General features: G+C 46.7%; 1 protein-coding gene across 13 annotated transcripts in view; it reads left to right on the plus strand.

Annotated features, from left to right (window-relative positions):
* The window catches only part of Nhsl2 (NHS-like 2), a 239,488-nt gene extending 220,142 nt beyond the window's left edge, over positions 1-19,346 (plus strand). For 5 of the 13 annotated variants that reach the window (XM_063280444.1, XM_039100211.2, XM_063280446.1 and 2 more), the window contains 4 exons: positions 3,388-3,519; positions 4,681-7,011; positions 8,987-9,119; positions 9,886-19,346. In XM_063280444.1, the coding sequence (XP_063136514.1) occupies positions 3,388-3,519; positions 4,681-7,011; positions 8,987-9,119; positions 9,886-10,207 (2,918 nt within the window). In that variant the 3' untranslated portion in view covers positions 10,208-19,346. Of the gene's footprint in view, positions 1-574; positions 703-995; positions 1,189-3,387; positions 3,520-4,680; positions 7,012-8,986; positions 9,120-9,885 lie in introns of all 13 variants that reach the window. The other 8 variants (XM_063280443.1, XM_017602318.3, XM_039100210.2 and 5 more) reach the window with 2 other exon arrangements.
* The last annotated feature ends 3,271 nt before the right edge of the window (positions 19,347-22,617 follow it).

The raw sequence follows: 22,617 nt of genomic DNA on the forward strand, positions 1-22,617 counted from the left end.
GCCAGATCTAGAAAACATCAGGTATGAATTCTTGTGGCCAGGTATGGTGGCACAAGCCTGTATGTAATTCCAGCACTCAAGAGACTGAGGCAGGAGGATCTTGAGTTCTGAGGCCAGCCTGAGCTACATGCTAAACTTTGTCTCAAAGAAAATAAAGCAAACCTAAGTTCTTGCAATCCAAGGCAGGGTTCCAGACTGGACTTCTCAGTGTAGTTCTCTTCCTGGCTCATGCACACTGCCCCTGGGTAGTGCAGCAGGACATCTGAAGAGCTGCAGAGCCCCCAGAGAATGGAACTTTAGCAAAGGATGTCTACATCCTGAGTGCTGGCTCCTGGTTGAGCACTTAAGGTGGAGACCACTAAGAGAAAGCAGCACAGCTTGCTTTCCTCCTCTACCCCAGTGGTCCTGAAAACCAAGCCCTTTTCCATTCTGAATCCAATGGTCAGAAAATAGCTCAAAGGAGCAATCGAGTCAGGCTGGGCAGCTTAGTGCAGGAGACTGGCTCATGGTCCTCCCTCAGCCTGGCGCTTGGCTGAGGCCCCCTAGAGTGTGTCTCCACTATGCTATTTTTCAGAAGAATATGAGGAACAGTATTCGGAGGCCAGACTTCTGGGGCAGACCTTCCGCTCTTCCGATGAGGCCCCTGAGCCTACTCCCAGCCCAAGGCCCCAGTCTGCCAAGCGTCTGGAGTTTGTATTGATGGTGAGTTGCCTCTGCCCCAACCTGGGAGAGCCAGCGTGCACCCACCGACAGGGGCTCTTGAACTGTTTCTGTGACCCCTTGGAAGCTGCTGTTCGTCACTGCTCACTAGCAGGGCTGCTGCGAGGCTCCACTGGGAAGGGTCCTGCCCAGCAGGTGCCTAGCCAGGCAGCCTATACATGCTTTCCTGCCTTCAAGAGGACGCCTCCAATCATTCTGCCTAAGCAGCCATCCTATGGGCACCAGCTCCTCACTACTCAGAAGCACACCCTTTCCATCACCCTCTCTCCCAACAGCCTGCAAAATGGCAGCTGAGCGAAGATGAGACCACGACCCAGGGTGTGAGGGCCCCGGAGGCCTGCCTGAGCCTGTGTACTGCCGACAAGCAAATTGCCTGGAATCGCCCCTTCCCTCTACCCATCCTAAAGGAGAAGCGCTGGCTTCAGTCCTGCTCCATACAGTCTGACCTTGTGCCAATCAACACCTCCGGTAGAGTTGCTGAGCGCCGCCTGTCTGCTTACCTTCATGCAAATGGCCCATCCTCTCCAAATGCACTGGGTGCTAGGGAGGGAGGGCCACTCTGTCTGCTACTGGCTCACCCTGCACTGTCCAGGTCATGACTCCCCAGGGAGTGGAGACTTTCGGATGAGGGGCCTGTGGCTGCTCTTCTGTCACCTTCCCCTAATGTGTACTGCCAATATAACCGAGACCATGTGATGTCGAACAAAGGTTTCTTTACAGAATGTGCCAAATGTTTTTGTTGAACTTGGCTGTTCTTTTGAGTTCAAATGGAAACAAAGTTTGTTAATTTTGTTTGTTTCGGGTAAAGATAATGTTATAAGCCCAAAGCTGGGTCTGGAATATACAGATAATAGACAGAGGGAGAGAGGAATCAGAGTACATGTGGATTAAATGTAGCATATGAAGGGAAGGGGACACAAAGGGCACAGGGAAAAGACAGAAAGACCAAAAGGGGGCCCAGAATGACTTTGAGAGTAGTGAGAAAAATGTTTGCATTTATCTTAGTTTCTTTTCCTATTGCTATGATAATAGATTCTGACAGAAGGAACTACCAGAAAAAGAGTATATACTCTGGACTCAAGGTACAGTTAGTTCATCAAAGGCAGCTGGAGCTTGAAAGTAGCTGATCACGTTGGGTCCACAGGCATGAGGCAAAAACCAGTGAACACTTGCTGCTGCTCGGTTCCCTTTTTCCATCTGTAGGGTCCAGGATCCCCTACCCAAGGAGTGGCCTCATCCACAGTTAGGTTGGATTTTCTCATTTGAGTTAATCAAGTCCATCCCCACAGGTACACCTAGAGGCACATCTCCTAGGGGATTCTGCATTGCCCAGTTGACAGCACTGTCTCAGTCTCTAGGTTAGGGGCACATGGAACTCCTGTCTCTCACTCCAGCGGCTGTAAGGTGTCAGGAAACAAGACTTGGGGCCTTAGGAAGGCAAGACCTCAGTAATCATACTGGAAGTTAGTATGACCCCTACTGTGTTGGGACAAGTTGGTGAAAGCAATGAGGACAGCTCTCTGGCTCTGTGCGGTCATGCTTCTTGGGTATGGGTTCATCCACTGCCTCCCAGAGTCATCTTGAAAAAGAGGGGCGGGAAGTAGAGCTCATGACCTAGGGAATTTTGCCAAGCAATGATGCGAGACTCACGAAGCAGCATCGATGTGCTCTGTCTAAATGGCTATCTCACTTGCAGGCTGTTCTTGAGTTTCTCCTGTGGAGCCTTTTGCTGGGAAGGGGCTACAGTGGTGTGGCTGGGAGGAGAAGGTCTGTTCAACCAGCTGTCTAGTGAGAGACATGGTGTGGAATTGCCTGTCTAGCCCCATGGACCACCTCACCCTGACTTTGCCCCAACAAATTCTAGAACTAAAGGCTAACCTAGCACTTTAAGAGAATTAGATAAGACTCAGTCAATACAAACCGTCAGTTTTGGTAGTATGTGGCCAGGTGGCTGTAGGACAGACCTATCAGGCTGCTTCTTAAATGTTGGAGTCAGTAGAAGATACCATCTTCACCTAGACCCTGTGAAGACCTAGAAAGAAGAGCATAGTCAGTCTAGGCATGACAGACCATACTTGTAATCACATCACTGTAGAAGCAGAGGCAGGGTGATAAGATCAAGTCTAGACTGGACTCACAAAAGCAGTGTCCAGGAGTCCAGAGTGCACCTAGTGGTAGAGTATTTGCCTTGAATATAGAAAGCTCTAGATGTTATCCCCAGCACCAGAGGAGAAACTTTAATGATCACAACCAAATGCCATCTAACCTCCACCCATCATTCCCACTTCACAAGCTGTGATGCTCACCCCTTCCTGTGTATCTGAAAAACCACCCAAGGACTCCTAAGCAAAGCTTCTGCCTAGGCCCTCTGCCCAGAAAGTTGAATGTTCTGGAGTTAGAGGTCATGGAATTTCAAAAGCTACCCAATTTATTTCATTATGGAGCCAGAGTTGAAAAGGCACTGCCCCAGTAAACCCAAGACGTACAGGTAAACCAAGTGTGTGTACCCAGCACCAAATTGGGAGGGATGGGGAAGAAGTGTCACCTGCCTGGATGCTACTCATGTTCATTGCTACTGCCATCTTCCTTCTCTCTACCGCAGTCCAGCTTCCACTGTACTGTAAACAGAAACCAGGATGCATCCAAGTGTCTTTATTTTGACTACAGGGCAGCAGTTTGATAGACATGCAAGTTTTCGACACTCGTTGTTTAACACAGAGACAGCCGTGAACCCCAAGTCCACCCTGAGGCGGAGGCGGACCATTATTGGATTCTCTAACTTTTCTCAGCGAGACCAAGGTGACCCCAATACAGTTGATCCCCTCGAACCCTTTCCCCCACCCTTCCCACTACTCCTGTCATGCAAATGGCATTGTGGCAGTAGGGTACTGGAATAATTCTGGGGAGAGGGACTTTGAATATTCTGAGAAAACCAATGTGGTAATTAAATGGTAACCAAGGGCTTTTGTCGAGACTAGTGATTGAGTTTGGGTAATAAATCCTGAACAAAAAATCCATTATTGTTTGCCATTACAAATGGAATGTAATTTAGGTATGAAGTACACACCTTTAATCCCAGTACTCAGTAGCAGAGGCAGAAGGATTGTCTCCAGTTTAAGGCCAGCTTGGTCTCCATGAGTTCTAGGCCAGCCAAGGACTAATAATGAGGTCTTGTCTCAGAAAAAAAATGTTAACATATATGCCAAATTTTGGCAAATAGGTAAATGTGGGGAGTCATCCCCAACTCGTCATCTTGTGTTGACTACAAGTCACTGTTACAATACAAGGAACTAAAGTTATTTGTATAGTCTGCCTATCATGTGCCTGGGATCTAGTCACCATTCAACAAATGCTGGCTATTCTGAATTATCATATCGGTAAAGTAGTAATAAGAGTAATGTTATAACAGTCATAGCTGTGATTGTAAGAACACTTTTGGAGACTGGAACATCTGAATGGTGTGGTCACATCTGTGAGTTATCCTAAGTCTTTTATGTTCAAAGGTAAAAAGTGACAGATGCTGGAAATACAGCATTCTGGCAAACTCCAGATTCACTGCTGGGGCTGTGAGCCACCTGGTGCTGTGATCTTTAGTCAGTTTAGAAACTTTTTTCTCACTTCAGGACTGATAAACCCTGAGGTCTGCTTGTTTTATGAGTCCAGGGAGAAAGTATGGGGGAAACCCAAGGTATTCCTATGTGACACTTCTACTCTGAAAAGAGTCATCAAAGCTGGAAAGCCTTTGGCAGCCATCTGGCCAATTCAAGGGTACCCTGTGACTCACTGTGTGGTGATGGGCAAGAACCCAACTTCCCCCAGCATCCTCATCTGTGAAAAGAACCAAGGAATTCTGACAAAGCGGTTGGCAAATGGTGCTTGGCACAAAGTTAATGTTCTTGTCATAAAACAGCTGATGGGGGATCCTTTGCTGTACCACTAACGTGTATTTTCCATCCCCAGGTCACAGCAGCAGCCCCACAGGCAGCCTGGCCCACTCTGCCACGTCAGACATCAGGCCTGGCCACCCAGCTCCACAAGTTGTTCAGGGAAGAGTTGCTGTTGGGCAAGAAGCTCGGTTCCCAAGTCTCACCTCGCCAGGACTGAGACACTCTTCTAGTGAGCCTGGAGACACTCACCAGGCACGCAGTGGCCCAGACCCTCCCAGCATGGAGAGCATGGCAGTGGTGTACAGTGTCCCCAGTTCTTGCAATGGACCAACAGAGTCAACGTTCTCCGCTTCCTGGAAGGGAGATGCTTTCACATACATGACCCCAAGTGCCAGCAACCAAGGCAATCAAGTCAGTGAAAATGGAAAAAACCCTTCCTCGGGGAATTCTTGGGTCCCTCTGAACACACTCCCACCTCTGGTTCCTAAGGAAGCGGCCACACTCTTTGTCACCCGTGATAATCCAGCAGGATGCCCTGGGCTACCCAGCTACTCTGAGCATCCCACTCTACGAAGACAGATACCAGAAAGACCTCCCAAGATTGGCCTTCTTCCCCGTGGTGCCTCAAGGCTGGAAACAGGCCCAGGTGGGACCAACAGGTTCCGGGAGCGGTCACTGTCTGTACCCACAGACTCGGGTGTTACCTCAGTGGACTATGACGAAGAACAGAAGGTCAATGAGGCCCGCATCCTGCCTTATGCCAGTACAAGCTCCGAGGGCAGTAACAGTACTGACAACATTGCGGCCCTCAGCACTGAGCAGGAGGCACGGCACAGAAGGCAAAGATCCAAAAGTATTTCACTCAAGAAGGCCAAAAAGAAGCCCTCTCCACCCATGCGAAGTGTCTCACTCGTCAAAGACGAGCCAGCCGTCCCACCAGAAGGCGAACTGGTACTGCCCAAGGACCAGAGGCCCAGGAGCCTTTGCCTTTCCTTGGAACACCAAGGGCACCACCCACCTCACCCAGATGCTCAAGGTCACCCAGCTGTGCCAACGTTCAAAGATCCAGAAGGTACGCAGTTCTCTCACCACTGGTATCTTACTGACTGGAAGTCTGGTGACACCTACCAATCCTTGTCCAGCTCCAGCACTGCCACTGGCACCACAGTCATTGAGTGTACTCAAGTTCAGGGAAGCTCAGAGTCTCTGGCCTCCCCTTCCACCTCCAGAGCGACAACACCCTCCCAGCTCTCCATTGAGGTGGAAGCCAGGGAAGTAGCCTCCCCTGGGAGGCCCACTGGACTGATGTCTCCTTCCAGTGGTTACTCCAGCCAGTCAGAGACACCCACACCTACTGTCTCCATGTCCTTGACCCTGGGCCACTTACCTCCTCCAAGCACTAGCGTCCGAGTTCGTCCAGTGGTACCAGAAAGGAAGTCATCACTGCCCCCAACATCACCAATGGAGAAAATCTGCAAGTCACGGTTATCATTTGACCTACCATTGACCTCTTCAACCACCCTGGATCTGTCGGGGATGAGTATCTCCATCCGAAGTAAAACCAAGGTGAGCCGCTATCACTCTGACACCAATTTTGGAGCCAAACTAGTACAGAAAACTAGTCCAAACCAACCGATCATGCCCATGGTTACTCAGTCTGACCTCCGTTCTGTTCGCCTGAGGTCAGTCAGCAAGTCTGAGCCGGAAGATGACATTGAGAGCCCAGATTATACAGAAGAACCTGGAGCAGAAGAAGTCTTCACCTTGCCAGAGAGAAAAGTGAAACCTCCCATAGCCGAGAAACCTCCACTGGCCCGAAGGCCTCCAAGTTTGGTCCACAGGCCGTCCTCTCTCCCTGGGGAGTACCCACTAACTTCTCCTACTATGGCCATGACACCCAGGAGCTCTATTCCACACATGAAGCAGCTCCCCCAAGACAGCTACACAGTGTTGCGGAAACCAAAGTCACCCAGCTTCCCCGTTGGGAGGAGCCCTGGGGAATCAACAGCGGCCTCCAGCCTTGTCTTCTCACCTCTTGCCAGTTCCTCTGGTGCTTTCTTCTCAGGAACACAGCAACCTCCCCAGGCCAGTGTAGAAGACGGGGACCCCAAGGTGAGAGCCCTGCCTGAAAGAATCAGCCTCCAGAGCCAGGAAGAAGCTGAGAAAAAGATGACCAAGATTCCACCTCCGGTACCAAAAAAGCCCAGTGTGCTCTACCTGCCTCTCACCTCCCCTGTAGCTCAAATGGATGCCTGCATGGCAGAACCAAGGCTGCCTTTCAGCCCCATCATCACCCTGGAGGAAGATGCCAAGTGTCCCTCCACTGGTGATGACCAGAAGTCACCTGGTAAAAGAGTGACTTCGACTCTTCACATTGACAGAGAAAAAGAGGCCACCTCTCCAGGTAAGTACTGGCTTTTGGCTTTTCCCTTCAGTTGCAAGGAGGGATGAGGGTGAGGCTGGAGTGGAGTGAAAAGCAAACGCCCCAGTATGACCAAATCAGTAGGAGGAACATCTAGAGTGTTTAGGTTAACTCTGAAAAGGAACTGCTGCTTGGCCCTATGGCCCTAGGGATCAAGACTGACCCAGGCCAGATCTTCAAGGCTAAGTCTGGGCATCTACCCTTGTCTCAGGCATTGCATTTGCACATTGGACCTTCCAGACTCCATCTGCCAAGCCAGGCATGCAGTCCCTGCCCTAGGAGTCCAGCTCACCAGATAGTAATTTTCTTTAGCCACACTAAACTTAGACGAATGCACAGGACTCAGTACTCTATAAGACCAAGTTCAAGCCTTCCAGTACTCTATAAGACCAAGTTCAAGCCTTCCAGTACTCTATAAGACCAAGTTCAAGTGTCCTGAAAGGCTTGCAGGATTTGGAAGTGTGTGTTATCACCTGAATCCTTTTTCAGCGTCTTCCAGAAAAAAGGGCACAGTCTTCCTTAAATGATTTGATTCTAGCTCTTCCTCTCCCCATAAGACTAGGCTAGTTGATAATTCTTCCTTTTGGTTGATGTTGTTTCTGTAGGTTTTTGTTTTAATTGCAAGATACAACACTTAAATTTTAACCATTTGGAAGAGGGAGGGCCCAGGTTGCATTGAGTGCCTTCTGCTATCACTCCTTACCTTATTTTTTTTTGAGACACAGTCTCTTACAGAAGAACCCAAAGCTTATTTATTGGCTAGACTGGCTGGCCAGCAAATTCTGGGCATCCACCTGTCTCCACAGGCCCAGATCTGGATCACTAGGATCATAGACATACACGGTGGTATCTGGCTTTTACATGAGGGTCAGGGATCTGAACTCAGGTCTTCATGCTTGCATAGCAGATGTTTTATGAACTGAGCCACCTTCCTGGCTCTAACTGCTCCTTTTTTGAGACACAGTTTCACTGTATCTCAGTGAAGCTTGGCCTGGGAGTCACAATTCTACCTCGGCCTCTCAAGTGCTGGGGTTGTAGATGTGTGTCACCACCCCTGGCTTAATTTCAGCCATTTTTAGCTATGCAGTTCGTTAGCAGTTAAGAACATTGATCTCCAGATGTCTTTTATCTTAAAAATGAAGGTCTATTCCCTTGAAACAACTCTCCCTTTCCTCCCTCCTCCCCTGCTGCCCTGCTGCCCACAGTTCTGCTTTACAGGCCTATAGATTTAACTGCTCTGGATGCTGAGCGGAATCAGAGATTTGTCTTTCTTTGTGACTTGCTTATTTTTATTAATGCCCTCAAGGCTCAATGGTGTCTTTCCCATCATTTTTAAACCCTTAATACTGAACATCAAAATCTCATGACCTTCTTTAAGCTGATTTAGACTTTCAGTGTAAGTTAATCACTGTGCCGAAAGCAAGTGAGCACGTCAAACCCACGGTTATTTTCAAATATGCTTCCTCCGACTCCTCAGGCTCCCTCCGATTCAAACAGGTCCCATCCCCCGCCCCCCACTGGGTGAGGATAATTGCTTTACCCTGCTCTCAGTATCTTGAGTTTTTTAATTATGTATTTACAACAAGGGGGGCTGGGGAATATAGCTCAGTGGCAGAGAGCTTATCTAGTATCTGCAATGTCCTGAGTTCCATCCCCAGCACTAATTTAAAAACAAAAACAAAAAACAAGAAAACCTGCTCCGACCACCTGTTTTAATGAAAAGCACACACGAGAACAGGGATCTTGACCAGTCTTCCCCATGTGGGCACTGAACAGCCTGGGGGTAAATCATTAACGTTTTGAACTTCATGTTCCTCCTTGGAAAATGGAGACATCGAAAGGCTCCTCCCAGCTGTCCATCCAGAATTGCTTTGAGTACCGAGTGAAATAATGAAATTGCGTGTGTTTTGTCCTAGCTATCATGGTCAAAGTCATTCCTTTTGGTTCTTCTGCCTAGGGAGGTCTGTGGAACCGAGTGCCGAAGAGAAAAGTTTAATCAGTGATAAAACAGCCGAGTGGATTGCGGAGGACGATGATGACGTGTTTGTAGCTTCTCGCACAACTGAAGATTTATTTACTGTGATACACAGGTCAGGCTCATTTTCCTTCATTGTAATTGCGATTGCGTTTCCCTTTTCTGCTTGAAGAAAAATTGCTGCCTCTGAGCAGCCATTAGAATTGCAAGTGAAGATTAAGTCCAGGTACCTACATTTGTGAGCACAGTCTGGGGCCTCACATCTCAAATTCACTGATGTCTTTGGGTGAAGCGGAGGAGGGGAGGACCAGGTGCTGAGAGAGGCCCCTCGTCTCCTAGCAACTGCTTGGCCTATTGTGTCTCCATCTGCTCCCTCACAGCTCTGTCTGCAGTCAGAGACATTTAACCCTTAACAGAACTCCTTGTACCACAGAATTCTATCTCAGTATGACATGGAGCACTGGGCAGTATATGAGAGCAGGGACTTAGGCAGAGGGGGAACAGAGGAGGGCATAGGGGCATGACACAGGGCTCTATGAACTCAGTTACTGGTGTGGGGCCACAAACCTCTAGCTGTCTTGATTCAGTCACTGAGCTACTGGCCTTGAATCTTTTAAGTTGGCTCTTGATCCCAGAACTAATAAGGACTGAACCTGTGGTATAGGGCGAGAGTGTCGAGTTGTGGGCATTGAAAAGCATGTGGAGAACAGAGGGGTCTCCAAGGGACCTGGGAGCTAAGAGGTGGAGAATAGCCTATCAGTGCAAGGCTGTTGTATGCATACTGTTGAGCACATCCCTAGCTGGCAATTCTTCAGGGCTTTGCTGGCTTTCTGCTCCCCGAATTCCCTGAATTCCCTCAGATGAATCTTTCTCTCATTCAGGTCCAAAAGAAAGCTACTGGGCTGGAAAGAGACTGGTGAGGGCTTCACAGGAAGCAGACCCAGCTCCCATTCACCAGTGAAGAATACAGCTGAGTCTCCCACTGGTGAGTCTGCTGCTGCCCCGGGGCCAAGTGGCAGTGCCTGCCTAGATGCTGGTAGAAATGATGATTTCAAGGCCTTGCTCCAGAAGAAGGGAAGTAAGGCAACTCCCAGGACCCGCCCGTCAGCGGCCGAGCTGCTGAAGTCCACTAACCCTCTGGCTCGAAGAATCATTGCACAGTTCTCAAAAGACTACGAACCCACTGACAACCCCAGTACCTAAGCCCTGCTTCTTACTTACTAGACCTGAGTAGAGAAGGAGGAAGACAGAGGGCTTTAGAAAGGAACCAACCACAGGAATGACAAAAGAATCATTGTCTTTGACGTTAACTCACACTCTGGACAGCAGAGAGGACAACACAATGGAGCTCACCGGGCACTCGGAAGGGCTTCAGACCGTCCGCATTACCATTCTTTCATTCTTGCCATGACTGAACAATGGAGTCCTACTTCTTGTCTCCCGGCACTGTGCTCTAAGAGAGCCTCGGATCAGAGAGTCTGCATACCACCTTTCAGCGTCCTAGCTTCTTTGTCCATTGACTCCTGTCACTGAGGGGCACAGTAGGGAGAACAGATTAGGGACTTCCAAACCAGGCCTGGGGACAGAGGGTACAGTTCCACTGCTGATTATCTACTCTCTTGAAGAGGCCTTGATGGCCCTATGTGAAGACACAGAAAGACACCGAGGCCTCCTCAACCACAGTGTGACTTTCCCCCAGAGAGAGTTCTGCAGGTGTGCACTAATTACGGCATGGGGTTGATTGGATGGCTTTTGTGGTGCAAAATATGAATGTGACTCTTCAAAACTTCATGCCTTTTTCAGTTTGATTGTCTATGCGGAGATCAGGGTGATGAGTTTTAATAAACTTCTAGGACCTCCCTCCCCCCATTAGCTAGAAAAGATGGGACTGGGTGGTGTTGACTGAACCAAGCTCAGCAAATGAATGGGACATTTTGTTCACTCACGTCTAGCCAAGGTAACTCGCATGCGTGCCTTGAGGTCTTTCAAGTGTCTGTCGACATGGGTAGCCAGGATCTGTGCCCAGCTCATGCTGTATACTCCAAGAACTCTCATTTCACTTGCATGTAACATTCATTACAGGAAGTATTGTAGGTGAAGGCCTGGTGTCACTGAAGGGTCCAGGAGTAGAAAGTAAGTGTATCCTGTCCCGATACCATTCAATTCAGACTGTGCTTGTTTTGTGCTTGCTTGGGTTTTGTTTAAAGAAAGTCTGACTCTTTCAAAAAAAGTCGAGAACCTGTACACTGAAAAAAGATCTACTCAAAATCAAAAAGGTAGCCTTGCTACGACCCGGAATACAAAAGGGCTACTTTTCACCATCTAGGTACTGCTATTTGGCCAACTTTCAGTTAGCTGTGGTGGAGGACAACAGAGGAGCTAAGATCAGTAGAACGCAGACAGACTTCCAGAACAATCACCATTACCCCTTCTTTTCCCAAGTCCACAGGCACTGGCCGTTCTTGTCAACTCAATTTTGTAAGCAGAGCAAGAGTTCCTGATTTCCATATACCTGGTTTCTCAGTGGCTAGGGATGAGATAGGCAAAACACTGAGCAGAGAGAGACCCTGCTGGTCTGTGTTAGAAAGTTCACTGTCTTCTGGTCCCAAGGGACCAAAAGGAAATGAACTTGTAGCATGCTTTGCAAAAACAAACGAACGACAAACAAACAAACAAACGAACAAACAAAAACCAAAAAAACAGTTCCCCTTCCTTCTGTACCTCTGCCCCCTGCACCCCTGCCCTACCAGATTCCTTGCTCAGTCTCCTGGAGGATGCAGCTAGAGACCAGAGACAAGCAGATCTCCATTTTTGATAATCCCTCTCAATGAGAATCAAGCTCTTAGCTCCACTGCCCACACTCCAGCAAGGCAACGTGGCTGAAACTGAAATAAAACTCCACCGAGTACTGAGAAGACTCAGACCCCTGGCATCCTTCGTTGGGTTGGTCTAATTCTGAATTCTAGACAAATGAAAATAGGTCAAGCTCACCAACTGTCTTCTAGTATTTCTCTCTCTCGGAATTAAAAAAAAAGAAAACTCTCTTAAATAATACGACAGTTCTGAGGAACTCTATTTGTTTTGGAAGTGTTTGAAACATTTGACATGAAGATCTTAACCAAGTTTCGTAAGTTTTGACTGAATTCAAACAAGAGTCAGGCAGGAATGTGCTATACAGTTTTAATCCCAGCACCCGGAAGATGAAGCCAGGCAGATCTCTGTGAGGTTGAGGTCAGCCTGATCTACACAACTAGTTCCAGACTGCGCTGGGGCTACATAGTGAGATCTGGACTTCAGTCTTTTCCTTAGTTTCTATAGAAGTATCGCAGCTGACCTGAACTCAGAACTCCAAAAGACAGAGGCACTTACCTCTGTAGGGAGATGAAGGAGCAGATGTCAAGGCTTTTGTCTAACAGAAGCAAAAGGCTGCCTGCCTCTGCTCCTCAGAACCATTGTGAATTGTTGAACGTATGAGCGTATGGGGCTCTGTATAGGGCTTGCTACTTTTGCTGATTTTTTTTTTTTTTGGAAGCGTCTTGGTTGTTCCTTCTCATGGGTTTTGCCTCTCCCCTCACCTTGCTACCTCTGAAGGTGTCCCCCCAAAAGATTGTAAAACTGAATGCTTAGACCGCTTGAGGTGGTTTCAGTTGCCTAAACCCTTGCTTTCCTCTGCAAAACTCTGTGGGCCTGGGATGTTTAGAACGCTTCTGCATCACAGTGACCCTCAGAAGCCCATTAGCACAAGATGGTTTGGGGCAGAGACTTCACAGTCAGAGAAAAGACTTAGGCCTGGGAGTGTCCATTCAGTGTTTGCAGGAATGGACCTAGTTCTAAAGAAACCAGATTATGGGGGGAGGGGTAGTCTGTCATTGATAAGCACACCATCAAGCATCTTTCTAATACTTAACCTTCTCCTACCCTTAACATCATAAACACCAACTCTCTTCCCTGGGTACATGTGCTACCTGTGAGACTGGGGGAGAGTTGGGGAGAAACCCCTTTCAGGGAGGTTCTCCAGGAAGTTGCTACCAGAGTAATCTCTATAGGTGGCATACACAGGGAGTTGGGGGAAAATCATTTGGCCCCAGGTAGTCGGCCTCTGCTTCAAGCTTTTTGTATCCCATTTCTTTCCAGCTCCCATGTTTAGAGGCAGGTGGCTCTGTTAGAGTAGCCTGGATATAGTCAAGGATTGGTGAGACGACCCCTACCCCCACTCCAAGATGCAATTAATGCTTTGCACTTGGTGGGTATATATTTGTGGTTCAAATACGAGTGGTGGAGAGCAGGTTAGTCTTAGTACAAAGGCTGACTTCTCTTGTGGCTCCTCCCCTTTGCCTATACTCCTGGCCTGCATGGGCCTCCCAACTGGCTCCAACTTGTCCTTCAGTCCTAACATCCGTGAACTGCACCAGTACCAACAGCTCAACCACGAAAGAGTCAAGGCCATGGACAGCCAATACATTCCCGTTAGCTTCATGACCACAAGGTTAAGGTTCCCCCAACAAGCATTCTGCCTGATGTCTTCTTTATCTAGACAATACAGATCCAGTTGTCTGTGTAACTTGTTATTCTGAGCAGATCTACCCATGCAGTTGTCCGCCCCCCCCCCCACCTTTGAACCAGTCAGGAAAAAAAAAAAAGACTAGTTATCTATCACTCAGTGCTCTGTTGCTCACTGCTCCGCCCTCTATGTTCGCCGAGTCTGTGGCACAATGGTGAGCTTTTCCTTTGATATGATTTGCCAGGGCCAGGACTAGGGTGAGGCGATTGGGGAGACGCCCACTCTCAAGGCCCCGCCAGTGCCTTACCCTTGCCATGGCCCTGCGATTTGCACTCTGTAAAGTTGTATCAGTTACTCTTCCCGCGTGTACTTGTGATTTGGGGGCAGGTTCTGCACCAAATGTTTCTTTGCTGTTTCTCTGTTTGTTGCCAGAAGCCTTTGTATGCCTAAGCATTAGAGAATCTTAAGTATTATCAAAAGCATGTCTAAATAGCCTGCTCTGGCTGGCAAGTTAGCACCCCGGTCAGGAGGAACACTGTGGCCGGAGCCCCTCAACAGTCAGTTGAGGCTCTGCCCCTGTGACCTTCCGTCTGTTCTCTCTGCTTCATTCTCCCTCGTAGTCCTTGTGGCCCAGCACCGATTCTCCTCAGTGCCTCCTACTTTGTTCTCCTCCTAAGAAGAAAACATGCTCTCAGGAAAGGGATGAATTCATTTGCTTTGAGACTGGGAGGCTTAATGCTACCTTTTCTGAGGGTCACTTGCATTTGAACAGGGGAACAGCCTTAAGCCAAAGGAATGAAGTTCTTGCAGAATGTTAGGCGTCAACTACTTGTACACGTTCTTTTTCACCAAGGAAAGATCACAGTCCTTGACAGCTGACTCCGGAGTATAGGAAATATCGTTTTCTCCTGGAATCATTGTAGTTAGTAGCTGATGGTCAGTTATCTAGCTAATAGCCCTGTGCTGTTTTCCTACCAAGGGACTCTGAGATAAAGCTACTTAAAAGCCTCTGAGAAGGCCTGTATCAATCATTCATATTGTACATTAACATGTTTGTGGAAATGGGATTAATACTATTTGCCATTTAGGTAAAAGACACAAAGATTTAAGGAGTTTGTGAAATGTGTCCTGTTTGTGCAAGGTGACCCTGTCGAATCTGTTTCTTACTGATGTCAGTCGTCCAATATCAGTGGTGGTTATTGAATTGGTTGGAGGTACAGTTACTAAGCACAGGCCTCCACTCCCCCTCCTGCCATTTTGTCTCTGTTTTGTGCTATGACTCCGCCTTGGTGTGAGAATGAGACCTTATTTAAACCAGAGCCCCCAGTCCCTTCAATGCCTTTGCATGTATTTCAGCTATAAGTGACCAAGATAGTAAGGATTTAAAAGGACAAGCGAGTAGGAAAGAGGTACAAAACAGTGCCTTTGTCGAAGGTCAGAAAAACAGTACGATGATTTTTAAGTGACACGAAATAAGCCACGTCAAATTATTTTAAAATACTTTGAAATCAACTTATGGAGGACTATGGTGGTGAGTGCTTTTTAGACACATGTTGGAGGCACTTTAATAAGTTTGGCAAAAAGGAATTTGCCTAGTGAGGATTGTGTGAAGTAAGTATATACTTTTGTTCAGTAAAGGCCCAAATCTAGGCCACTGGTTCTCAAAGTGTGATCTTGGAACCACCAAGAGCAACATATGAGTGAGAAGAAGGGGGAGGAGAGGGAAAGAGAGAGGGGAGGAGAGATAGAGAGAGATTATTCTTTTAAGCCCCCAAATCACCAGAGCCACGCCTCTCCAACCAGTTACCAGTCTTTCCTACTACTGTTAGAGTTAGCAATCTCTGGCAAAGAGGTGTGTAGCATCTTCTTGGTCAGCCACATGTTTGTTCGGTGTTAAGACATTGCCAGATTGAATCGGGCCCATCTGGTCTGGTCTGGGTTTTTGAAATAATAACAACAAAGAAGGGGGTGGTGATAGTGGCAGTGGCTCTGTTTGATATTACCAGCCCTTAAGTAATGTCTTCACCATGGTGGCTGTTCTCCAGGAGGGCTCTAGCAGATTTGATTTTTTTTGAGCTTCTGCCTAATGAAAGAAGTGTGGCATTTGATAGTATTGACCTCCCCCCTACAGGGAATCAAATGAACACCAGAACCAGAGCAACCAGTTAACCCCTCTCAGCCTCTTCGTAATGCTAAGCTTTATAGAAATTTATTCCGTATGTGGTCTTGAGCTTTTCTATGTCCAATTTTATAAAATGTTCTGCATGCAAACACAACATTGTGGTCACCATACCAGTCACCTCAAAGCCATTCCTCCTTCATGTGTGTGCCGGTGAAGAAATACCAACATGTATGTTCGACTGTTTTCTGATCAACTGTAAATTACATTTTCATTACTTTTTAAATGAGATATATTTACTCTGGCTAGCAGTTAAAATTTTATTCTTTTTATTATCTTTCATTGCTACTTTTTTCTACTGACTCCAAGGCTTACTTTGGGGGGGTGGGATTTCTTATTTCTAGATCGATATAATTCTCTTATTTCTATATTTATCTATAATCACAGAGTGTGAGAGCTGAAAGGGACCAACCTCGCTCGTTTCATAGAGTAAATTAAGGCCTAGAAAGGTCCAGTGGCTTACTGAAGGTCACACAATGAGTCTGAGGCAGGACCCAGCCTCAATTCGTCTCTGGCCTCTGGGATGAATGTCTTGTCATTTAAAGCACTATATTTATGAAGGACCCATGACTGGCTTCTACTTGTCTCACTCATTAATTTCCCAGGTATTTCAGTGAAAACAATCTATATGCTTTAAGGGAACATGCGCAAGCGTTCTTTAGTTTATCAATCCAAAGAAAATCTGGTTATTAGTTTAGAAACGCATCTCCCTCCATGTTTGCTCTCTGTGCCCTACTTCATACAGGGGATTTTTTTCCTAAAAGCTATGTGGAAAATGGGTTAATGGATTTATATAGAAAAAATTTCATTTTTAGTAGGAAAGCTTCCCTGTGTAAGGGAATCTTCTAGGGGCTTCTTTTGGAAAAACAAAACAAAACTTTCTTGTCATTTGTTCTTTAAGGTCTTTAATTACTTATCAGTGTGAAGTTTTGTACTTGCTGTTTATTTAAAGTAGGGCAAACCATTGTTAGCTTTCCCAGAATTTACTAGAACCTTACCTTCCTAATCTTTTTGTGAAATCTTCAGACTGTGACATGCTTAGGAACTACTCAATTATGTTCTAGAAACTTCACCTCACTGGATATTTTACCAATCCCTGGGCTCAAATTCCACCTTTATCTGCTCAGATAATAACAGAGCTCCCTAATCAGTACTTATCTCTACATGTGGTCTCTTTTCCAGAACATTCTTGGCCAGTATTCCTTAGTGTGCTCTTACTTTAGCCATCTCAGGCCTCCTTCCATAAATCACGCATACCTCACTGTCCTATGGACCCGCAGGCACTATACCTTGTGGGTTAATCATGCTGAGCAATATTTCTAGTTCCTTCCATGTTCTCATTTCCCTTGGAGCTCTTCTGACTTCCAGGAACAATGAACTTCTCTCATCAGAGACTGATGGGTTTTTTCCCATTGTTTCAGGAAATCAATAAACTTTTTCTACAAAGGGCCTGGGAGTAATTATTTTAGGTTTCTGGGTCACATATGGTTTCTGGAACAGATTCCTTTTGTGAGTGTGGTTGTTTGTTCATTCACTTGTTTTACAAGCCTTGGGACATATGAAAACCATTCTCAGCTCACGGCCATGAAAGGCTGACCCCTGATCCACACTACCTTCTCTGTGACCAGCCCGATGTGTAAACTAGGCGAGGGTTGGTACGATGCCTCAGCATGTACAGGTGCCTGCCACCATGCCTGATGAACTGAGTAGAACCCACAGGTAGAAGGAGAGAGTCAACGCCCACAAATTATCCTCTGACCTCTGCACATGTGCACATGGGTTCACACATACAAATAGATAAATGTTATAATTTACCAAGGTTTTTTTTTTTAAGTGAGTCTTGTACTAAAAGCTATCACTAACTGCCTTCCAAACACCCTGCCATCAGACCAGTCGGCCCACATTGGGACAGGCACAGGTGGGGAGGGGCTACATTCTCTCTCTCTCTCTCTCTCTCTCTCTCTCTCTCTCTCTCTCTCTCTCTCCCCCTCTCTCTCTCTTTCTCCCCCCCCCCCCCGCACACACACACATTGACAGAACACCTTATTTCCTTATATGGATCTGTCCCATTCATTGTGTCTCTGTTTGCCCAAGATTGAGGTAAACTGGTAGGAAAGTTTACTTAGAACTTTTGTCCTGTTCTTGCTCTCCCTGTCTTGAGCCACCTGTCATATCCCACACGGTTTATCACCAGTTAAGGGTGCTGTCATTCAAAAGTCTTATAGAACACACTATAAGATTCTACTTCAGTTTACGATTTCCTGGAAAACTCACCAGCTTCCTGCTTCCTTAGGCTGATTTTTAAACCCAGAATACACACATATCTCTGTCCTAATGCAATTGATATCTACCACTGGACAGCATGGAACCCCAGCAAAAAAAAATAGGGTGCAGAAAATATTTGTACCAATGGTCCCTGCCTCCTGAGTCCCCTTGCCCTAGAGTGTGTCATCCCACTCTTCCAACCAATAGGCACCCAACACACCGCTTCCTGTTTTCTTAACTCCTCCCTCTATCTTGCTCCCATCCGACCCCTCCCACTTTCAGGAATTGGAGTTCAGGTTTGCAGTTCTCACACTTACTGTGTGCACCAGTGGCTGCAAAAGTTGGAAACCTGTGTGAGTGCATTTTCTGCACCTGGCTGTGAATTGGACCTGGGTGTGTATGACATACAGTGCTCTCATTGGTCCTCTCATTCAGGACCAGATCTCATGAAATTGGTTAAGGAAGGGAATGGCAGAGAGAAGGACCCTAAAGCATCACTTTCTTGCCTTTGGAGAGCCTCTTTGCATTGGCTTGTGCTGGCTGGCTCTTCTCCTACAGAGACATTTAAAGGAACTCCACTGTGTCATTCCTGGGCAGACAGCATCCACAGTCAAGATGTGTATTGCATGTGGGCTTAGTTACTGGGACATAAATGTGGCTTTTCAATTTCATCAGACTCACTTCTTAGGCCTTTTAGCTTGATTTCTGTCATTTGAGCCCAGGGATCCACCTCTTTCCCGAAATCTAAATTTTCAAACATCAGAATCAAGTAACTTTCAGAGTAACTTTCAAGCACCCATGAAATGATTCATTTCTGCCTTCTGTTTAGGATTTCCAGAAGTAGGAAGGGAAGGAAAAGAGGGTTGTGCCTTGGACCCAAGAGGAGACCAAAAGCAGAGTGAGGACTAAGAACTGGTCAGTCCTGCTGTGCAGCCCTAGTACAGTTGTATTGGCTTAGTGCTGTACTCGGTGCTCCTGGGCTCACTATGCCCTGAAGACAAATGCCAGATGGGAATGGACAGACTGACGGCCTGCACTGAAAGGCAAAGGGTAATGCCCACCCCAGGGGTGGGACTGTGTCCTGGATTCCAGTTCCAGGAGAAGCAGTAAGTAGGAGAGATCACAAACCCAGTCTTTGTAGGATTCCAATATAAAGTAGAAGAGAGCCCTCTGTGGGGTGATATTACAAAGTGGTATCTTGTCTTTTTTTCTTTCTCTCTTTCTTTCTTTCTTTCTTTCTTTCTTTCTTTCTTTCTTTCTTTCTTTCTTTCTTGTTTCGTTTTGTTTCGTTTTAAGATTCCTTACTGGCTTGCTACCAGCAATTGAACTGTATTATTCTTTATAGAGCTAGAGCTGTTTGTTGTCTTCTTAAAATAAACCTTTTTCTGTTAAAACCACTTTCGGCTTCTCTCCCTTGCTTTCACAGTGCCGATGCCTTACTTCTAGAACAGGCCCCATTCAGCCATTGGGTGTACTAGCCACACGAATGTTCCTGAACAACCTGCTTTCCCCACTCTCTGTGTGTTAATCATGGAGACAAACATGGTGAAACAGAATGTATTCATGAGACAGGTAAGGAGGCTGAATGTCGTCAGATGTCAAGGGGTCACCTAATGGGCATCTGACACAAGTAGGGAACCAACAGAAGCAGCCCTCCCATACTGGAAGAGCAAATCCGGCAGTGGTCATCAAGATGACCACATAATCAAGGAGTTGTTTTGGTTTTTGCTTAAAATCAATCCCAGGACTTTACTCATGCTACCAGTACTCTAGGCTAGAGTTTCAGACCTAACTAGAGATTTTAAGGTTTATTAAAATCATAAGCTAGAAAGTTTATTCGGATCTTCCCTCAATTTCATATGAGGCTCACATACATTGCATTTGGTACTCACAAACTCTGAGAAGCCTGAACAAATATGTGACCCACAGAGTCTTCCAGAAACATGCCCTGGTGAACATGTCTTAGGTTCTAAGGCATAGGGTATCTGGGCAGGTAACTCATGCATTGAGACATACCTCTGAAAGGTTCGAGTTCAGCTGCTCATGGAGCTGAGAGTTGTAGATGTGCATAGTGCTGGGAAATTGGGCAACACTATCTCCTTGCTTTGTTCTCTGGCTTGATAAAGCTACTCAGCAAAGGGGACTACAGTGACTGACTAAGAGCAAAGCACCCAAACCACATCTGACCCAAGTCCTTTCCAGTCCTCAAAGAATATGCCCTCACCATACAGCTGTGTGTGCACAATTAATGAGTCAACTCCCATCTCAAATGAGCTTCAAATACAGGCGTGGTATATGCCACAGGCCTGAAGTCCCATCACTTGAGAGGCTGAGGAAGGAGGGTCTCAGGTTCATCGCCAGCTTATATAGAGATAACCTTGTCTCCAAACAACAAATAATAAATTAAAAAAATTATTCTCTGGCTTTTCTCTTTTTTCTTTCTTTTATTTTGTCTTTTTCTTTATTTTTCCTTTATTTTCTTCATTCCTTCCTTCCTTTTTTTTTTTTTTTTTTGGAGTTATGCTCTCACTGTGTAGTTATGGCCGGCTTGGAACATACAGTGTAGACCAGGGTGGCCTCAAACTCACAGGGCTCCAATTACTTACCCTAAAGAACTGGGATTAATTTGTTCCTTAACTTTTAAGATTGAGGCCCTTTCAGCTCAGTGTCCCTGACTTTCCAGAGCCCATGGGCTAGCTCATGTCTCGTGAGGTCACCAATTTTCTCTTCGAAAAAGGCATCACAGAATTGCAAAGCCAACAGGGCAAGGGACAGGGCAGGGCTACAGTCAGCACAGCAGCTGTTCAAATTGAGGCTAGAAGGGCCAACAAGGTGGACATAGTAAAAGGGCTGCCACCAAGCCTCATGGTTCTTAATTTGATCCCTGGGACCCACATGGTGAAGCTGTCTTCTGATCTCCATGTATGGCTGTAGCTTGTGCACCCCAACAAATGGATGGACACCTATGTGGCTTAGGTCCCGGAACTTTGATGAAGGGTGTCAAGTGGATGAAGAAAGGACGGACACATTAGAACAAGTACAGTAAGGCTAGGGCCAGATGGGATTCTGTTATTACCTCAAGCCAGAGCTTTTGAGTGTTTATTATGTACAGCACAGGAGGATAGGTTGGCTGGTCTTCGTAGGAGATCTCTGCAGACCAGCAGTCTTGGGCTTTGAATGAACATCCCTAAGGAGGAAGCTGTAGTTGTACTCTTTTGATCGGCCATCCACAAACACTCAGACTCAGAGTCCTAAGTAAAGCTTTTCCATCCCAATGAACCTCCCAGGAAAGGCTTTGCCACTCTCTAGCTCTGAAGGAGCCAATAGTTGAAGAAAGCCTTTTTGCTATAGCACACCCAGCAACTAGATATCAAGTCCTCCCGTGAGGACACCTTGTTTACTGTCCTACAGCTGTGAAGAGACACCATGACCAAGGCAACTTCTAAAACAAAGCAGGTAATGGGGGCCTTGCTTACAGTTTCAGATGGTGAGTGCATGAGTGATGGTGGGAGCATGGCAGCAGGCAGGTGGGCATGGGACTGGAGCAGCAGCTGAGAGCTTACATCTTGTTCATAAGCAGGAGGCAGAGAGAGAGAGAGACAGAGAGAGAGACAGAGACAGAGAGATCAAAGCCCACCCCCAGTAGCACACCTTCTCCAATAAGGCCACACCTAGTCCTTCCCAAAACGTCCACCAACTAGGAACCAAACATTCAGATATATTAGCCTATGGAACCATTCTCATTTCAACCACTAAAGGGATGGAGGGTGGTCTAGGTAACAAATTATCCATTCATCACAGACATATTTTTCTCCAGAATACTACATGTTAAACAATAACAAATTCTTATTTTTCTGAGTCCCTTTTCATAGATCTCACCCAGGTAACACTCCAGATCAATTAAAGTTCATTTGATCATGTTTGTAGCATTTTAAAGTTGTAATCACCATCTTGGGACACATGCCAGCAACCTTCACTGGACTTGGTATTTCCCATGTCCCACTAATATCCATTAGGAAACCCTTGCAGAGGGAATGGCATGTAACATAAGCAAAAGAGTCATCTATCCATATAGAGTACCATGAATAGAATGGTGCTAATATCTACAAAGCCCTTATGATGGTCTAGGTTCCATTTGCTCCTCCATTGCCATTTTTTATTCTTTATTAAGCATCTATGTGGTGAGCTCCTACTATACACCAGACACAGCAGGAAGTTCTGAGGGGAGTCATGGCCAGTGCTGACCCCATGCCCACTCTCGTGGAGTTTCCCATCAGCTGGGCCATCCCCGGGGCCAGAAGCAACAAGCCCACATTCCTGTTATTGCAGAGTCACCACTGTAGCTCTCTGCTCCTGTGGTCACCTCCTCCTTTCTCAACATTTACTCCACATTGTTCTAAGCAAGCACCCCGATACCCCTGCTTCCCATCTTTCCATAAGCACCCACAGAAGCCTCAGTTATGGAGGCTGATAAGTAACTCCAAAGGCTCAGATAGGAAGCCTCCTTCAATACCTTTCATAGCCACCTGGCTGGCACGGCAGTATCCCGAGAAACCTGAGAATCTTCTGTATGCCTGTCCTCAGAGCATCCTACCTGCCTATCATCTGCATGTGGGAGTGGAGTAGACCCCTCCCCATCCTCACTGCATCGCCCAGCTGTTGAATGCT

Source organism: Rattus norvegicus, chromosome X, assembly GCF_036323735.1.
Source record: "Rattus norvegicus strain BN/NHsdMcwi chromosome X, GRCr8, whole genome shotgun sequence".
Taxonomy (NCBI): Eukaryota; Metazoa; Chordata; class Mammalia; order Rodentia; family Muridae; genus Rattus; species Rattus norvegicus.